General features: G+C 36.6%; 2 protein-coding genes and 1 pseudogene across 2 annotated transcripts; all 3 read left to right on the forward strand.

Moving 5' to 3' along the window:
* Nucleotides 1-4834: 4834 nt before the first annotated feature.
* LOC110918989 lies at nucleotides 4835-6474 on the forward strand (annotated as a pseudogene).
* A 4786-nt stretch (nucleotides 6475-11260) lies between these two features.
* Nucleotides 11261-12601, forward strand: LOC110917240 (inactive protein RESTRICTED TEV MOVEMENT 2). Its single transcript, XM_022161830.2, has 2 exons — nucleotides 11261-11485; nucleotides 11883-12601. Exons 1-2 carry the CDS (start codon nucleotides 11356-11358, stop codon nucleotides 12446-12448), a joined length of 696 nt encoding a protein of 231 aa, XP_022017522.1. The 5' UTR covers nucleotides 11261-11355; the 3' UTR covers nucleotides 12449-12601.
* A 1613-nt stretch (nucleotides 12602-14214) lies between these two features.
* Nucleotides 14215-17632, forward strand: LOC110917660 (protein QUIRKY). Its single transcript, XM_022162140.2, has one exon. It carries the CDS (start codon nucleotides 14349-14351, stop codon nucleotides 17481-17483), a length of 3135 nt encoding a protein of 1044 aa, XP_022017832.1. The 5' UTR covers nucleotides 14215-14348; the 3' UTR covers nucleotides 17484-17632.
* Nucleotides 17633-18678: the final 1046 nt, after the last annotated feature.

The following is an 18678-nucleotide window of genomic DNA, read 5'->3' on the forward strand; positions in this document are numbered from 1 at the left end:
TTCTGTTCCTGGGGCTTGACTTTGACTGGAATCTTTGCCAATTTCTGAGAATTAACCCTCAATCTGTCATTCGATTTCCTTGGGCATTCTCTGGTCTCATAACTCCAATACTGGCAGTTAACACGTGTCCGTGATATCCGCAGCTGTAACACACTCTGTTATCGTACCGTATACCACCTTCACACCAAACGCTCAGATCATAGCATTGTCTGGCTTGGTGATATTCCTTCCTCAAGTTTGCTGGATTTGGCTTTTGAGCACTGTGGTCCGACCTGCACCACTTATTACCAACAATTTTTGAATTTTCATTTTTTACTTTTTGTAATTTTTTCTTTTGATTGGATGATCGATCTGATGAACTTTTATTATCTTTTTGTTTCTGTTCCACTTTCTTCTTCAAAGGTTTCTGTTTAGAACATTCACCTTTTTCAGTTGATTGTAGAACAGTTTTCTGAAATTTTTCTTTTAAATTTAAAAACAATTTTTGTTTTTCAATTTTAACATGTTCATGATCAGATTTTACATCACAATCTTCAACTTTGACAGAGTCAAAGTTTGTGACATCGTCACTTATTGTAACAGAGTTAATTGGTTTTGGACAAGGAATATTCAACTTGTCAGATGAAGTCACAAAACCGATCAATTTCTTTTCAAGTTCATCAATTTTGTTCCTCGAATTCTCAGCTTCCCTTTCAAGCTGAGATATTCTCCCAAAATGAGACTTGATAGTTTTTTCATTATCAGTCTTCAAATTTTCAAGAACAGATTTTTCATTCATCAAAACTTTTATCTGTTCCTGAAATTTTGATTCACTGGCTTTTAGGTTTTTGTTTTCAAGCTTAATCCAAAAATCCTCATCTTCTGACGATTTCTGTTTGTTTTCAAAAACCTTTACATTTTCTTTCAACTTCTTGTTTTCAAATGTCAAACTATTTAAATTACTTAACAGTTTGTCATTTTCAACTTTCAACTTTTCACAATTTTCCTGAACCATAAGAATCTGCTTATCATCAGCTTGCTTCACATCTTCTAGCTTCTTGACTTCCGATATCAAACTTTCCGCATCCTTCAAGAGTTTGTCATTTTCAGTCTTGAAGCGGTCACATTTTGAACAAACTGATGCAGAACTTGAAGTTTCATTCTTCACGGATTCTTCAATCTTCGGCACTTGTTCTTTCTCTATCTTATATGTACCTGTACCAAAGATTGTAACAAGATCAAGAGGATTTCTATTATCATCAATATAACAGCCTCTTTTCATATCATACACCGACTTTCTTTTTGTTCCCAAACAAAAATTGATTCTTTTGTTTATTTCTTTTATCACTTCTAAACTCAAATCTTCCAAATTTATTTTTATCTTATCCAATAATTCTCTCTTCTTTTGATAATTCTCATAATCGTGATTTTTAAGTTCGCCGATGAATTTATTCAGAGTTAATTTTGAAAAATTAGAATTTTCTTTCAAATTTTTCAAAACATCATCCCATTCAACTGATAAACCATTAGCGAACTTTGATACCATCTCAGCTTCTGATATCACTATTTGATTTTCCTTCAAATAGTCTATCAAACGATCAAAACGTTTCTCCAGATCATCCAATTTTTCATCTTTCTTACTCAAAAAGCCTTTGAAACGTTCATACCAAATTTCTTTTGATATTTTCTGATAAGAACTACTAAGATATCCTTGATACCAACTATTCATTCTCTCAAGATCATTGTTTTCTTGCACATCAAACCTCATTGTCATTTTTCCAAAATATCGACAAATATTTTGTGAACACAAACGCGAACCAGATGTCCGAATCAGTGAATCGAATGAGCGAACCAAACAATCCAGACCAAATAAGCGATTTAAGCACAATCAGTATGAACGGTCCAAGCTAAAACCTATGAGCGATCCAAATAAGTTCGGATAAGCGGTCCAGAACTTATTCGTACGAGCGAGCCAAAAGTTATTCGTTTGAGCGGTTCAAATGATGTCAAATAAGCGGTCCAGATACATCTGTTCGAGCGGTTCGAGAAACTGTTCAATCGAGCGGTTCACAACTTGTCCGGATGAGCGGTCCAAGTGATGAATTACGAGCGATCCAAGTCACCCGATCGGATAAGCGGTTCTCAAATGTACAGATCAGCGGTCCAAATACAATCAATTTCGAGCGGTCCAGTACAAATCAGAAACGCGATCCACTTTCGAACATCAGTTTGATCCACTATTTCTTTGAATTTCAACACCAAACTTTCCAGGATTTGTCTATACACAATTGCGCACAATCTATGAAAAATTGAGCGAATTTCAACCATGAAATCTCTTCGAATCAGAAAAAGAAGGTGTAGAAGTGAGAATTTCGAGCAAAAATCGAGCTAAACGGCAAGAACTCTTCCTCCTGAGCTCTGATACCACTTGTAGGATCGTTTGCTGACCTGACGAGTCGTTCAGAAGAGTGCTTAGACTAATCCAGAGGCGGAATTCATTGAATTAGTCTTCGTAAAGCTTGATTTCACTATTTAACGTCTCCTTTATTGATTATGTATCAGATTACAAGCACGTGGAGACAATCGGACAGGGCTTCACCTTTACACCTTCGAAAACACCTACACACGACTCTCCCTAGAACCGCTCATATGTCCATATATATAGGAGTTATGGGCCGCTCATATGGACAAGTCCATATGAGCGATCCACATGACTACCACTCAAGCGATCCAAACATTCTGTCACTCGAGCGATCCATCATCATGTCGCTCGAGCGGTCCAGCCTCTATGCCTTATGAGCGATCCAATTAACTAATATCTATACAATCTCATATTTCATTCACTATACACAATACGCTCTGCCCTGCCCTAAGACTCGAACTAAGATGTAGTCGACAGACAACTGCACCAACAATAATGTAACCATCACTATGCAGTTGACTGCCCTTTTCTTCTTCTTAGAAATATCCAGCTTCCAGGAAAAAAGAGAGAATATTTGCCACTGTTGAGTAAGAATGTAAATCTTTTACTCCTAGCCATGCTCTGACCATCCACCATAGCGTTTTCGACATCAAACACGGAATGAGGGTGTGTTCAACAGTTTCTTGCTCGTATCCGCAACCCGGGCACAATGTGTCGCTGATATGATTCCCCTTTTTTACAGCTCTGTCTATGTCAGTAACTTGCCTTCGACGCCTTTCCATGCTAACATATTGGCTTTAGGTGTAGCCCAACCGTTCCAGGTCATTACAAAGCCACTCAACGGGTCCCCGCTTGTGACACACAAATCCTATCTAACGGGTTTAACATTGAAAGTCGACTTATTTTTCCGAGTGCCAACCAACCCATATTGACACGTCTTCATTCGGGTGTCTTTCAGCAGCGCCAAAAGCTGCATATACTCCACCGACGCCTCCCTGGTAATCGGCTTGTTCTTCCATTGCCAATCTCACACAGTAACCTCCCCTATTTTTTTGTAGTTGTCCGCCACCCAAGACCCTTTGTTTGCTGCCATTTTGTACATAATTGGATAGTTATCCATAAGGCACTTGTTCAGAATACATACATCAACGATATAGTCTAATTTTCAACATAATGCACATGTGCATATAATTTACAGTAAACATAATGCACATGTGCATATAATTTAATACAACATCATTTACATTAATATAACGATTTACAAAGTATATACCTCATTTACAGTCAACATAATACCTTTAGTCACAAATTGAATGATTTTCAACTCTTGATGTTCTGTATTTGTAGGTATCTTGTGACTATCAACTGTATTATCAGCAGATGGACCAACATTGTCAACATCAGATGTATGAGGAGGATTATCAGAAAATATATGAGGAGGAACATCAGATGTGTGAGGATCGACACGTGATGAATCAGATTATGCCATGTAGAGGGTGTAAATGGTGGGTTGTTCGTTGTGAATGCCGCCGGAAACACCGTGCCCGGATGTCGCCGCCGTGAACTCCGGTGAGTTGCGTGAACGTCGTCGGCCATCTCCGTCAATGTATACAACAATCTGATCTGATGAATGAAATGCTAATATTAAAAGCTGAAGCTGATGAATGAAACCCTAATATTAAAAGCTGTAGATCGTGAATAGAGTGGTGAGAAGAGGGGCACGTGTTTTTTAATAAATACCACATAATTACAATTTTGCCATGTGTTCACACTGGTTCTCGCGGTTCTCGCAATTAAGGGTGGTTCCTAACGGATCCTTATCCTATATATATATATATATATATATATATATATATATATATACATAGGGGAGAGTTTAAATGACAACACCCTTCTTTTGTGAGAACACTGAGAACAAATCTCAGCCAATCAATTTTGTTTTCTTTTATTTAAATGAAAAGGGTAACCTGGTAATTGTACAATCATCCAACTCATTCACGACACCTTCTGCAATTTTGAAAGCTCCATGCGACATCAACCTCAATCTGCTCTTGATTCAATTACAATTTGTGCAATTCCAAGTGCTCTGAAGCCAGGTCGATTCCATATGTTCTTAATCCAAGTCAATTTACTATGTTCTCTTTCTTTCATATTTTGAAATCGCCATTGTTAGGGTTTATAGGGCTGGTGAAATTAGGGAGAATTGTAGAGGAGATTCGTTTGATTGTAGCAAGTTATAGCCTGTGTTACATAGTAATTGTAGATAATCGACTGGCTACAGGTTGCAAACTTCCCCTGCACTAAATTTGTATGGTATGATAACTGATCCAAATTGAAATTGTCACAAATTGCAGGTTTTAGTGAGTTAATTGAACTTTGGTGTATGAAATTTATTTGAGTTTGTGTGCATTTTGGAAGTGTGTAACCTCTTGAATGGGATGGGTCTCTATAGGATACGATTATCATACGATAGAGCTCGTCTACTCGTGTGCTTCCGTCTTCACTTCGTGTTACTGTTACACAGGCTTTGATTCTTCTTCTCAATCGGAAGGTATAATTAGTTTTGGAATTTATGATGGTTTGAAGATATTATCATATGTATTAGTTTTTAATTTTAGGTTTTGATTTGGCTTGAGTTATGTTAATTTTGTAAAGTGTATGTGCTAAGTTTTTTTATTACATTATTGAGGTCTAGGTTTTAAAAAGTGTTAGGCGAGTAGGCGCACTGGGTGATGAGGCTTAAAATCGATTAGTTACCTGAAATATAGACATAAATAAGCACTGTATATGATTGAATATATAAATAATATGTGTACAACGCTCTGGTGCACAAAAACTTTTTGATTCTATGTACGCTTTTTGTACGCCCCTCGCTTCGCTGTTCATTACTAGTTTCATAATTTTTAAGATGTTGTTTGGTTGTCATTTTCCAAGTCCTTGTAAGTCTCGGAATAAAGGAGAATGGTCTAAAAATTCAAAACAAGAATACAATGTATTCGTTCTACGATTTTGAAACAACTTAAGATCACATAATACATTATTCAAAATATTGCTTCTTGTTAGTGGAATTGTGGAATTCCTTATGATTTACTGTTTGATATTTTTCTTAATGTTGGATATACTAAATGGGATTCCATCTCTGGCCAATGTGGCTAACTGGCGCTTTTGATGAATTTTATGTTGAAAACTAAACATAAGTAAGAAGTAGTTAAATATGTTTCTCTGTTGTTGATGATACTTAAGTGGACTGTATTTGATGTTAAGTGTTCTAATGTATGAACATGATTAAATGGAATTATTTTTGGTATGTTTATATAGGGAAATGTTGGTCTGATCTTCACAAAGGATGACTTGAAGGAAGTCCGTGAGGAAGTTGCTAAGTACAAGGTTGGAGCTCCGGCTCGTGTTGGTCTAGTTGCCCTAGTTGATATGGCTGTCCCCTTGGAAACACTGGTCTCGATCCATCACAGACCTCTTTCTTCCAGGTTCACACTTTATATCATAAGTTATAAATTAATTCGCCATCACATTTCATGCAAATGTAATCTAATCTTTTAAATTTATAAATCACATGTTCTTAACATTTCCACCAAGATTAACAAGGGTACTGTCGAAATTATCACCCCTGTGGAGCTCATCAAGAAGGGTGACAAAGTGGGTTCATCCGAGGCTGCTCTTCTTGCCAAACTTGGCATCAGGCCATTCTCATACGGTTTAGTTGTTCAACCCGTGTACGACAATGGTTCTATCTTCAGCCCCGAGGTGCTCGACCTGACCGAAGATGACCTCACATGTTGATCAACGGTTACAAGAATCTGTTGGATGTTGCTGTTGAGACTGAATAATCTTTCCCATTGGCTGACAAAGTGAAGGGCTACCTCGCTGTAAGTTTAAAAAACATTTACATTATTTTTATTATGATTTATATATACGGTTTATAGGGTAAAGTGTAAATATGAACGGACGATTGATTGCAGGATCCAAGTAAGTTTGTTGTGGCTACACCGGTTGCTGAAGCTGCTCCAGCTGCCGCTGCTGCACCTGCGGAGACGAAGAAGGAAGAGATAAAATAGGAATCTGGTGTTCCTATTGTTTACAACACCGACAACGAAAGTAAAATAAGAAGAAAACCAACGGTTGTAGTATTAACACTAGCAACAAGTGTCACATGGTGACTTCAGTGGGTCAACTCTTAGTTACCGGTGTTCAAATTTAGATGGCGGTAAGGATGAAGATGAAGCCTAGCAATACCACCAATCAAGTAACTAAATGTAGTGACGTATAACTCGATTTGAATCTTGGTGTTCCTCTGACGAATAGGAGAAAAAACTATGTGTACACGTCATTAGTTCGCTTTAGTTACTTCTTACGTCTTTTGTTTGTTCTGTTGGTGGATTTCACATCCTTTTGTACTTTATATGTACAAGTTTGTTTTAAATCGTGTCAATTAAAATCCATTTGTGCAGCTAATCTACACACGTGTAATCTATTAGTGTCACATATCTATGTATGTTTTACATATGAGCAGTTGAATTACACATGTTTAAACAGTGCTCTATTACATATTCGTATCTATTTTACATACGTGCAGCCAATTACACGTTTAAAGTGTTCAATGTTACATATATGTGCTTGTTTTACATATGTGCAGATTGTTAACACATATATAAATTGTTTAGTGTCACATATAATGTATTTGCCACAGTTCACATGTGTAATACACATGTGCAATATTACACATATATACAATACTTTAAATACACACATAGGTAATATGACATTATAAAGACAAAATTTGATATATAAAGTCTATAAATTTCAAAGCCAAAATTTATGTAAATATGAGCAGTTCAAACACCGGATATAAATTGTCGAACAATATGATTTACAGATTGTAAGGAAGTTATAATCCTTGACATACGGTAACCACGATTACATAAAAACAAAAGTCGTAATATTGATATACCCTAACCATGGTAACATAGAAATAAGTCATAATCCATAATATCTAGTCTTTTTTTGTCTGTCTCAATCTCCATTGCTTTCTTGATCACATCTTCTCGGCGAATACTCGATTTTCAAAGTACAATCTTCGTGTCATTTTCTAGGCTTATACAATTGATACTTAATGTTCTCTTTGTCATTTTCCATCCAACTAGAATGTACCATTTTTCTGAAGTGTGCCTAATCAAAGTGACAAAAGTACAAAACCATTAAACCGTTTTTTACTAGCTACTCTAAACAAATAATCTGGCTCACTTACACAAGTGTAAAAGAGCAAAACTGGTCACTTACACATGTGTAAACAACCTCTTTACACATGTGTAAATTGCATAATTACACCTATTTCATCATAGTTATATTTCAAACCCAAAACTGGTGGTAAGAACCGAATAGATCTAAGCTAGATTCAAAGGTATTAATGTGATATGGTTATTTTCTTTATCTAGTATAATTAATACATGTGTAAACCTTCATACTTATGCTTATTTTTTAAGTATCGTGATCTACACATGTGTAAATCTTTGAAACTCTGTTGATTTTTTAACTATAATGTTTTACACATGTGTAAACCTTCGTATCTATTCTTTTTCTTTTAACCTATTATGATTACACATGTGTAAACCTTCATATCCAAGCTTATTCTTTTAACTACAATGATTTACACATGTGTAAACCTTCGTCTATTCTTTTTTTTTATGCTATTATGATTTACACATGTGTAAAACTTTATATCTATGCCTAGTTTTTTTAAACTATTATGATTTTCACATGTGTAAACCTTCGTATCTATTCTTTTTCTTTTAACCTATTATGATTACACATGTGTAAACCTTTATATCCAAGCTTATTCTTTTAACTACAATGATTTACTGTAAACCTTCGTATATTCTTTTTTATGCTATTATGATTTACACATGTGTAAAATTTCATATCTTTGCCTAGTTTTTTTAAACTATTATGATTTACACATGTGTAAACCTTAATATCTAAGCTTATTTTTCTTACTATTGTGATTTACACATGTGTAAACCTTCATATATGTTTATTTTTTTAGAACTGTTATGATTTACATATGTGTAAACGTTACTAACTTTGATGAAAAACAGAAAAAGAAAATTTGATCTTCGAAATTACTCAATTGGTGAAAATTTACCAGATACCAATCACACATAATCACATGCATCTTTCCATCAAGACTTCTTTGTTTTCCACATTCATCTTCTCTAACACTATGTTTCACACTTGCATTCACTGCACAGTTCTTCTTTCTAATATGAGTGTTTCTATTTTCATGTTATTTGCGGTTGTGGTTGCTAGATGTGATTCTAAACCCTAAAAAACAAAATGATTTTCCAAATTACTCAACTGGTGAACACTTACCACATACCAATCATGCATAATAACAAACATCTCTGAATCACTACCAGCAGCACAACTCCAACTCAATGACTTCAATGGTTGTTGTATCCTAATTTGTTATTAGTTTTTGACACATGAACTCCAAGTTATGACACCAAAAATAAATCATACTTCAAAATCCTATTATTTTATCTCTCAATTTGAAACAAAAACTCAAATTACGCTAATATCCGAACAGTCCTAAAAACGCAAACAAATTTAGTCTTTACAACTTTAGCCCTACTTTGTCTGGTGAATAGAGGATGACACATAATTTATCAACAATCACCTTTCAAAATCAACTTTTTTGTAATTGATTAACAACAAATCCGAAACTTGAAAACCCTAGATTAACTAATATCCATATAAGAAATAGAAATCATACCGGATCAAGAACATAAGGCTCAGCGGCCTCTTTACGTTCACCGTCAGTTTGCTTGTCAATCATTCTTCCTTTTTCTTCCACAAAGCCTTCGATAACCTTTGATATGCAGTTTGATTTCATGAGGAAGATAGTGGATTTAGGATTTTTGAAGATGCAATTTGATTTCCTGAGGAAGAAGATGAATTCTGGAATATGTGATTTGGGTTATTGAAATGTAATTTTACGATGTTGCCCTTTTGAGTCTTATCTTATGGTCCCCTCCTCATTTAAACACTCACTTAATCTTGACCCTTGATTGAGGATGATCTATGGATGAAAATGGTTCTTAGTGTTCTCACAAAAATCATAGGATGAGAAAGAATCTTAACCATTAATTTTTCAAATCAATGGTTAAGATGAAAATGTAGAAAAAAAGAGAAGTTTAAGGGTATCTTGGGAAAAATTTATTTTTTGACTTTCTCTCTCTACATACAAGCACATGCATATTCCACAGATATTTTTTATACATTCATAACTTTTTTATACAACGTTATTTTTTCATAAAAATTTCACCATAAAATCGAGCGTCTTTTTATCTTTAATTTGAGTACCATATTGCTGTATAAAATATGACGACTAAAAAAACCCCAAAAATATGTTGATTTTCTATATTGTATAACATATTTTGTGTTAGATTTTTGTACTACATTTTTGTGGTGAATTTTTTGTCTTAATTTTTTTTTTCTAATTTTTTGTGCTGGATTTTTTGTACTGAATTTTTTTGTGCTGAATTGTTTTGTGCTATATTTTTTACTAGATTTTTTTTGTGTTATATTTTTTTGTACTAGATTTTTGATGCTAAATTTTTTGTACTGGATTTTTTTGTTGTATTTTTTAGAAAACAAAAGGGGTGACACATATCATTTTCACACTCCTACTTATAAGGATCAAAATGTTTTAGTACCAAAATGCCCTCCTTCCTACTTATAAGGAGTGTCACATGTCATTATCACGATCCTTCTTATGCTACTTATGCAAAAACCACTTTTTAGTGGATCCTTCCCCCTAATTACATAATAAAGTTTACATGTACAAAATTATAATAAATTTAACTTAATAATTTTTTATATAAATAAAATTACACTTGTTAATATATATAAAACGTAATTCTAAATGTATATTAATAAAATAATAGACATGTAATGAATAACAAACAAGTTGAGCTCGTGCCGAGCTTGAGCTTGAGATATTATTAACTACCCGAACTCGAGCTTCGGATGTTGAACTCAAAACGAGCTCAATAAAGTAAACAGGCTGAGATCAAGCTTAGGCAGGCTCGCATTCGACTGGGATTGTTTTCACTGTTACCAAGATCGCTCACAAGCTCAAAGAGATAGAAAGAATCGTGCCCGAATTGATTTAGAGTTTGAAAATACATTACGAGTCGAGATTGAGCTGACATAAAGCCGAGCTTGTGCTCGAGCTCTTGCAAACTAAACAAGCAGAACACGAGTTTAGCGAGCTAGCTCGGATTCGACTCGACTCCTTTAAATGCTCATCAGATTTTTTAACAACCTTTTTTACACCTAAATACCACGTAACCTTACACTTACAGTGATTACTCACATAACTTTTATGGGGGCAAACACCATACCACTAAAACACTCGATTCAAACTCAACTTGTCCAAACGCTCACATGCTTAGTGAGATACAAGTTACTCACCCTCAGTTCCACTTAATTTTCTTCATTTTTAACAGATCAATGCTATAATAAATCATCTTAAAATCCATAGTGCAAAAACACAGCCTGCCAAAGGTGGACCCAATGCAGTCATGAACCCACATGTATTCATATTTTATATTATACCATCTTGTTGTCTTAAGTTACATATTTTAATAGAAGTTTTTTTTTTTTTTTTTCTAATATCACATATATCATAAAATCAAAAGACCAAATGAAGAACTAACCAGTGTCCATGGGCTAAAGTTTGGAATAAAAATGGATAAGTGTGTAAGAAAAGTAGTTTCAATCTCTTGAACTCAAAGTAACATATATATATATATATTAATGATGTTCATCTCCTATATATAACTTGTTGTATTAACAATTATGAAACAAACTTAATATCAATTATCGACATATATACGCTTACATACTTCCCCCTCGTCATTTAAACTTCTTTGTTAATGGCATATAACCCTGGAAGATCACCGTTTGGTGACAAGCAAAGTTCTAGTTTGGTTTTCGAAGAGTTCGTGCCCCCTTCGGCATGGACCGAAGACGCAACTTGCCATTACCTTCTTGTTGATCTTCCTGGTATTTCAAATTCATTATCTTGTTTTAAACTCATATAATTTATAGACTTAGCCCCTTAAGTGGCAAGATGTGGCATGTCATGCAAGGCGGGTTGGGTAACAGATAAAAAACTAAGTTGATTATGGTTGACCGATAAACACATTTTTCTCTTTCCTTTTCAGCTTTTATAAAAAAAGTAATACAGTATTAATGATTACAAAGATAATATCATTACAATATTAATCCAAAATTTTGAATAAAACAGTTTAGGAAGTTGTACGCATTAAAAATGGCAGCTTTTAACTTTAGTTATATATGTTTTTAAGTTGACCCGTCTAACAAAGTCCAAGTCGACCCATCTATAAACAAACGAACCAAGAAAACAATTCTTAGTTTGATGGTTATTCTTGCATTGCAGGTTTCAAGAAGCATGAACTAAAGCTTCAAGTCGATGACCGAACTCATATAATAGTTAGTGGAGAAAGGCAAGTGAGAGAGAACAAATACAAGCGATTTGAACAAAGATTAGAGTTGCCAAAAGACGCAGACATAGAAAAGATCACAGGGAAGCTTGATGGCGAGATTCTGTATATTTCAGTCCCGAAGAAAGTAGAACAAGTTCACAACAAAATTAAACATGCAGCATCAAATGAAGATAAAGCCGACAATGACAAAAAATCAGATACATCCGATTCTGATGATGAACAAAAACACAAACACAAAAATTCAGAATCTGATACAGATTCAGATGCTAATAATAAAAAATCAGATGCATATGAAAGTGATAACAAAGACGATAAAAAGGATCAAGAAAGAAAGAAACATAGAACCGGTTTTGATGATAACTGGGGACAAGAGTCTGAGTTATTTCTGAGACTTGCAATCGAGAAACTAACGAAGAATAAAACGATTCTTGCGACTGCAATCTTCGCATTTACATTAGGGGTGTTTGTAACTCAGAAGTTTCAGTCAAATGGCAATTGATGGTTGGAAACTCATGAAATAAACAGTTGTGTACATGACACATTATATGAATATGTACTTTGAGAATAAAAAGATGTAACACAAATTGCATACATCAAATAACTGTTTATGAGTTTGATTATGGTAATACATGAACAGGAAATCAATTCCTCATGATTTTGTTTCCTGATAGAAAAAAGCTAAGTATCAATACTATTCTTTTTATTTCTTTTTCTAACTTTATAAAAGGATCGGATGCCGCACCATCCTATACCAAAACTGGCTTTACACGACGCAACGAATTGTTTTTATACATTCTAAAGAACAATTAAAAAAGACTAAAGAATAACACGATAACCGTCTATTCTAGATATGTAATTCTGTTCATTTTGTTAGTTGTAAAATGGATACTTTCCCATCTCAAAATTCCATTCTTTTAGGTAAAAAAAAGTTGAAGCTACCTATGGACTCATTTGGTATTCACACTTTTTGGGCAGAAGAGCCATAAAAATCTAAAATGACAGCTAATGAATGGTAAGTTTGAAAATTTAAACAGGGTCCCTTGATCAAAGGAAGAAGATGGAAAAAGGGGATGCTTACTTCTAAAAACTATTCCAAAAAGTTACTTTTTGACAAGAAAAAGGAGGTGGAATCATGTGCCATGGAAGCATATTAGGTTACAAGTGGTGTGAAAATAGTGATGTTTGCACCTGTAAAATGGAGTTGGAGTTAGAGTGAATGGGAATGCAAATAGATGATGAATAAATAAAGTAACCTGATATTTGGGACAAAGAATCTAATGCTGATGTCCACAACAAGAATTTACTTGCTTGGCTATAAAGCAACATATTCAAAACTTGTTCAACACTTAGCCTCCCCTCCACAACATCTCTTTTATCCCAAATCACCTAAAAATGTGTGGATATTAATTAAAATAGTGGAAAAAAAAACAAATAATAAATTAATACACTAAAAACAAATAATGTTTAGGTAAGAGTAAGGCTAAAACACACCATTTCCAAATATGTATACCATATTTTTCAGTTATTACATTATTAGTTATTTATTTGTCAGTCAGATAAAATGGGTTATGATTTAGTGGTTTGGCGCGCGCGTTGTGAATTAGTGGTTTGACGCGCGTTTATTGAAGCTGAGGATCCAGGTTCTAATCCCGTCCCTAGCACAGTTTTGTTCTTTATTCTTTTGCCACTTAGGGGAGGCAGGAGTTCGAAACCCACCAAAGGTGAAAATAGGGATGAGCAAAATGGACCCGGTACCGAACCGGTACCAGTACCGAATTTACCGAACCGGGTACCTTTTCGGTACCGACTTTTGACATTTTCGGTACCGGTCCGGTACGGTACCGGTATTTACCGGTTTTTACCCTCAAATACCGGTACCGTACCGGTACCGAACCGTACCGAACCAGGTATATTCGGTACCGGTACCCACTTTTGAGGATTTTCGGTACCGGTTCTTTCGGTACCGGACGGTACCGAGCTCATCCCTAGGTGAAAATTGTTAGCTGTAAAAAAAAAAAATTGTCGGTCAGTCTATGTCATACAAGCCGTATGATTTATTGAACACAACTTTATACATGCTCTCATACGACTCACATGACCATTTTTCGCTTCTTATACACATTATACGTCATTAACTTCTAAATGGTGTGTCAATTGTGTTTCTTTATAAAAGCACTTTACTATATGCATTTTTCATATAAATAAATATAAAAATTGATTTTTTAGATGAGTGGTATTTAAGAATTAAAATTATCAAATTGATAAGTTATAGGCCAAAAAGAATAAGGTGAGAGAGAGAATGAAAAACAAAGAGAAAGCATTCTCTTTTCTCTAAACAAACAAGAGGGTCAAAAAAGTCATCCCCACCCTCCACCACCAGCACCACCACAGATGACACCATGACACCGGACCAACAACAACCACCACCACCGTCAAAACCCGTCAGAAAACTAGTCATCGAGGTAGCCGACGCACGCGACCTTCTCCCAAAAGACGGATTAGGCAGCTCAAGCGCCTACGTAGTTGCAGATTTCGACGGCCAGAAGAAAAGAACATCCACAATTTCCAGAAGCCTGAATCCAGTATGGAACGAGACTCTAGAATTCATAGTCTCTGATCCGAGTACAATGGAATACGAAGAGCTGGAAATCGAAGTGTTTAATGATAAACGGATGAGTAACGGCAGTGCTAGAAAGAATCATTTTCTTGGGCGAGTGAAGCTGTACGGTACCCAGTTTGCAAAGAGAGAAAATGCGGGTTTGATCTATTTTCAGCTGGAGAAGAAGAGTGTTTTTAGCTGGATTCGTGGCGAGATTGGGTTAAGGATTTATTATTATGATGATTTTGTTGAAATCAACTCCGATCAAGTTCACGAAAATGCTCCACCACCGGAGTCTATCCAACAACCGCAGCAGCAGATGGAGGAGAGGAAGGTGGATGAGGTAAGAGTTATAGAGAATCAAAATCCGAATCCGAATCCAACCGAAATTCCAATTCCAATTCCGGTTCAAGTTCCTGTCCATGTTCAAAGTCAAGGTCAGGGTTCTATTCCACAGGATAATTTACCTCCACCACCAATTGGAGGAGAGCAAGATCCAGTAGAGATGGAAAATCATTATCATACTCATAATCATCAGAACCCAAATCAACATCAGGGGATTCCGCCTCCTGAATATCCACAAGAGATGAGGAGAATGCAGGGCAGAGTTGGAGTAGGTAGTGAAAGAGTAAGGGTGTTGAAACAACGCCCTGGAGAGTACTCTCCTAGAGTAATACCGAGAAGGTCTACAAACGCCGAGTTAGGTTCCGAAAGAATCCCGGCCTATGATTTAGTAGAGCCGATGCAATATTTATTTGTTAGAATCGTCAAAGCGAGAGGACTCGCACACAACGAGAGTCCGTATGTAAGAATTGGTAACTCCGTCCGGTCTAAACCGGGGATTCCGAAGCCAGGAGAGCCATCGTCGAATCCAGAATGGCACCAGGTGTTTGCTCTGGCGTACAACAAACCTGAATCTGGGAACTCATCAACATTAGAGATCTCTGTATGGGACGCGCAGTCGGAGAATTTTCTCGGGGGTGTGTGCTTTGATCTTTCGGATGTTCCGGTTCGTGATCCGCCTGACAGTCCGCTAGCTCCGCAGTGGTACCGTCTCGAAGGGGGAGATGATCCTAATGCAGCTGGAAAAGTTACTGGAGATATACAGCTTTCTGTTTGGATCGGAACTCAGGCGGATGATGCGTTTCCAGAGTCGTGGAGCTCGGATGCGCCTTATGTTTCGCATACCCGATCAAAGGTTTATCAATCGCCGAAATTGTGGTATCTTAGAGTTACAGTAATGGAAGCTCAAGACCTTGAAATTGCCCCAAATCTTCCGCCATTGACGGCACCCGATGTTAGAGTTAAAGCTCAGTTAGGGTTTCAGTCGGTACGGACAAGGAGAGGAGTGATGAATAACCGGACGTCCTCGTTTTACTGGCATGAGGATCTGGTGTTTGTCGCGGGTGAGCCGCTGGAAGACAGTTTGATCTTACTGTTAGAGGACCGAACGGGGCCGGATCCGGTGCTGCTCGGGCACGTCTTGATCCCTGTGGCCGCGATTGAGCAGCGAATAGATGAACGCCACGTGGCGTCGAGGTGGTTGCCGTTAGAGGGTGGTCCTGGGGGGTCTTATTGTGGTAGAATTCATTTGAGAATGTGTTTAGAGGGTGGGTATCATGTGCTGGATGAGGCAGCGCACGTGTGTAGTGATTTCCGACCGACTGCGACGCAGTTGTGGAAGCCGGCGATTGGGATTTTGGAGCTTGGAATACTCGGTGCTCGTGGGCTGCTTCCGATGAAGTCGCGTGGTGTGGGTAAAGGCTCCACCGATCCTTATTGTGTTGCGAAGTATGGAAAGAAATGGGTGCGAACGCGGACCGTTACCGACAGTTTTGATCCACGGTGGAACGAGCAATACACGTGGCAGGTCTATGACCCGTGCACGGTCCTAACCATTGGCGTGTTTGACAACTGGCGTATGTTTGCTGACATGGCGGAAGAAAAACCCGACTTCCGGATAGGAAAAGTCCGAATACGAGTATCTACATTAGAGAGTAACAAGGTATACACAAATTCATACCCATTATTAGTTTTACAACGAACCGGGTTGAAAAAAATGGGAGAAATCGAGTTGGCGGTTCGGTTTGCCTGCCCGTCATTGTTGCCTGACACATGTGCGGTTTACGGTCAGCCTTTGCTTCCACGAATGCACTATTTGCGCCCACTTGGAGTGGCGCAACAAGAGGCATTGCGTGGGGCCGCCACCAAAATGGTGGCGGCTTGGCTAGCAAGGTCCGAGCCACCACTAGGTGCAGAAGTGGTTCGGTACATGTTAGATGCGGATTCGCATACATGGAGCATGAGAAAAAGTAAAGCAAACTGGTTCCGGATTGTGGGTGTACTCGCGTGGGCAGTTGGGCTCGCTAAATGGTTAGACAACATTAGGAGGTGGAGGAACCCGGTAACTACGGTTCTAGTCCATTTGCTATATTTGGTTCTTGTTTGGTACCCCGATTTGATCGTCCCAACCGCATTTTTATACGTGTGTTTGATCGGAACATGGTATTATAGATTCAGACCAAAATCACCAGCGGGTATGGACATCCGTTTATCTCAAGCAGAATCGGTTGACCCAGAGGATTTGGACGAGGAATTCGACACGTTTCCAAGTTCAAGACCGCCCGAGCTGATCCGAGCCCGATACGACAGGTTAAGAATGTTGGCTGCTCGGGTCCAAACCGTGTTGGGTGACTTTGCAACACAAGGGGAGAGGGTCCAAGCCTTGGTGAGCTGGAGAGACCCAAGAGCTACTAAACTATTCATTGGGGTGTGTCTTATGATCACGGTTGTGCTATACGTGGTGCCGCCCAAGATGGCTGCGGTGGCTCTCGGTTTTTACTTCTTGCGCCACCCAATGTTCAGGGAACCGATGCCGCCGGCTAGCGTGAATTTCTTTAGAAGGCTTCCAAGTTTATCTGATAGGCTAATGTAGTGATGAAATACACAATAAGAGTTGTTTTTAGAGTAAATTTGGTCCACATTGGGATTTTTGAATGTGTTGAGAGGGAATAATAAGTAGAAATATGAAAGTGTTAACTGATGGTTTTGTCTTTGAATGAATTAAAAAACACAGATTCACAATGGATAAGATTATGCCTTTTTACACTTACATATCTTGTGATAAGGAACTCCAGGAAGAATATCTTTTAGTGTAATCTAAAATCTGATTTTTACTTTTTACATAATCTTGTTTTACACAAATATTTGAAAAAAAAAAATTAGTTTGCTACTTGCTAGTAATTCATGGTGGGCCGCACACAACCAAGGCCCAACCATATTTGTTGGCCCATTGAAGTATTATTAAATGTGCAATAGTTCTAAATGGTTTGATAAGGTTAATTGATTTAGTTTTCTTTCCATGATTTCATTATATTAACAAAGTAGTGTAAAGATCCTGTACGAATAGCATTTATCGTACAAAACGTATAAAATGCATGAAAAGGTAAAAAAACACGGTGATATTTTCGTAATTATTTTACTCGTAATTACCCTACAAGATCAAAATTACCCTACAAGATGAGAATTACTCAACAATATAAAAATTACCCCACAAGATCATATGTAGACTAATTATGATGCTATACAAAATTACCCTATAAGATCATATGTAGAGTAATTATAATACTCTACAAAATTACCATATAAGATCAAAATTACCGTACAAGGTCATTTTACAAAATTACCCTACAAGATCATTTGTAGGGTAATTTTGATAATTACTCTACGAGTAAATAATTATGAAAATGTCACCGCGTTTTTTTTTTTTTTACATTTTCATGCCTTTCGTACGTTTTGTACGATAAGGCTATTTGTATTTGATCTTTTGCCTAACAAAGTAATGTTAATGTTAATGAAAATGTTAAATTCAAACAAAAAAAAGTAAAGAATTGGGGATTGTTGTGTAAATTACTTAACTATAACTTCAACAAAAATACAGTTACCAATGATGTCATTAGTTTTCATGAGTTGATACCAACGATCTAAACTTTTATAAGAAAACACGGATAATCACGATCAATGTTAATGCGTGTATTATCATCATTCTCAAAGGTATAAAAGGTGTTTTAAGTAATTTGTTAAAGAAAATTTCAAGAAATATATTAATATTTGGGTTTAGATAAAAATGC

This window comes from Helianthus annuus, chromosome 16 (genome assembly GCF_002127325.2).
Source record: "Helianthus annuus cultivar XRQ/B chromosome 16, HanXRQr2.0-SUNRISE, whole genome shotgun sequence".
Classification (NCBI taxonomy): domain Eukaryota; kingdom Viridiplantae; phylum Streptophyta; class Magnoliopsida; order Asterales; family Asteraceae; genus Helianthus; species Helianthus annuus.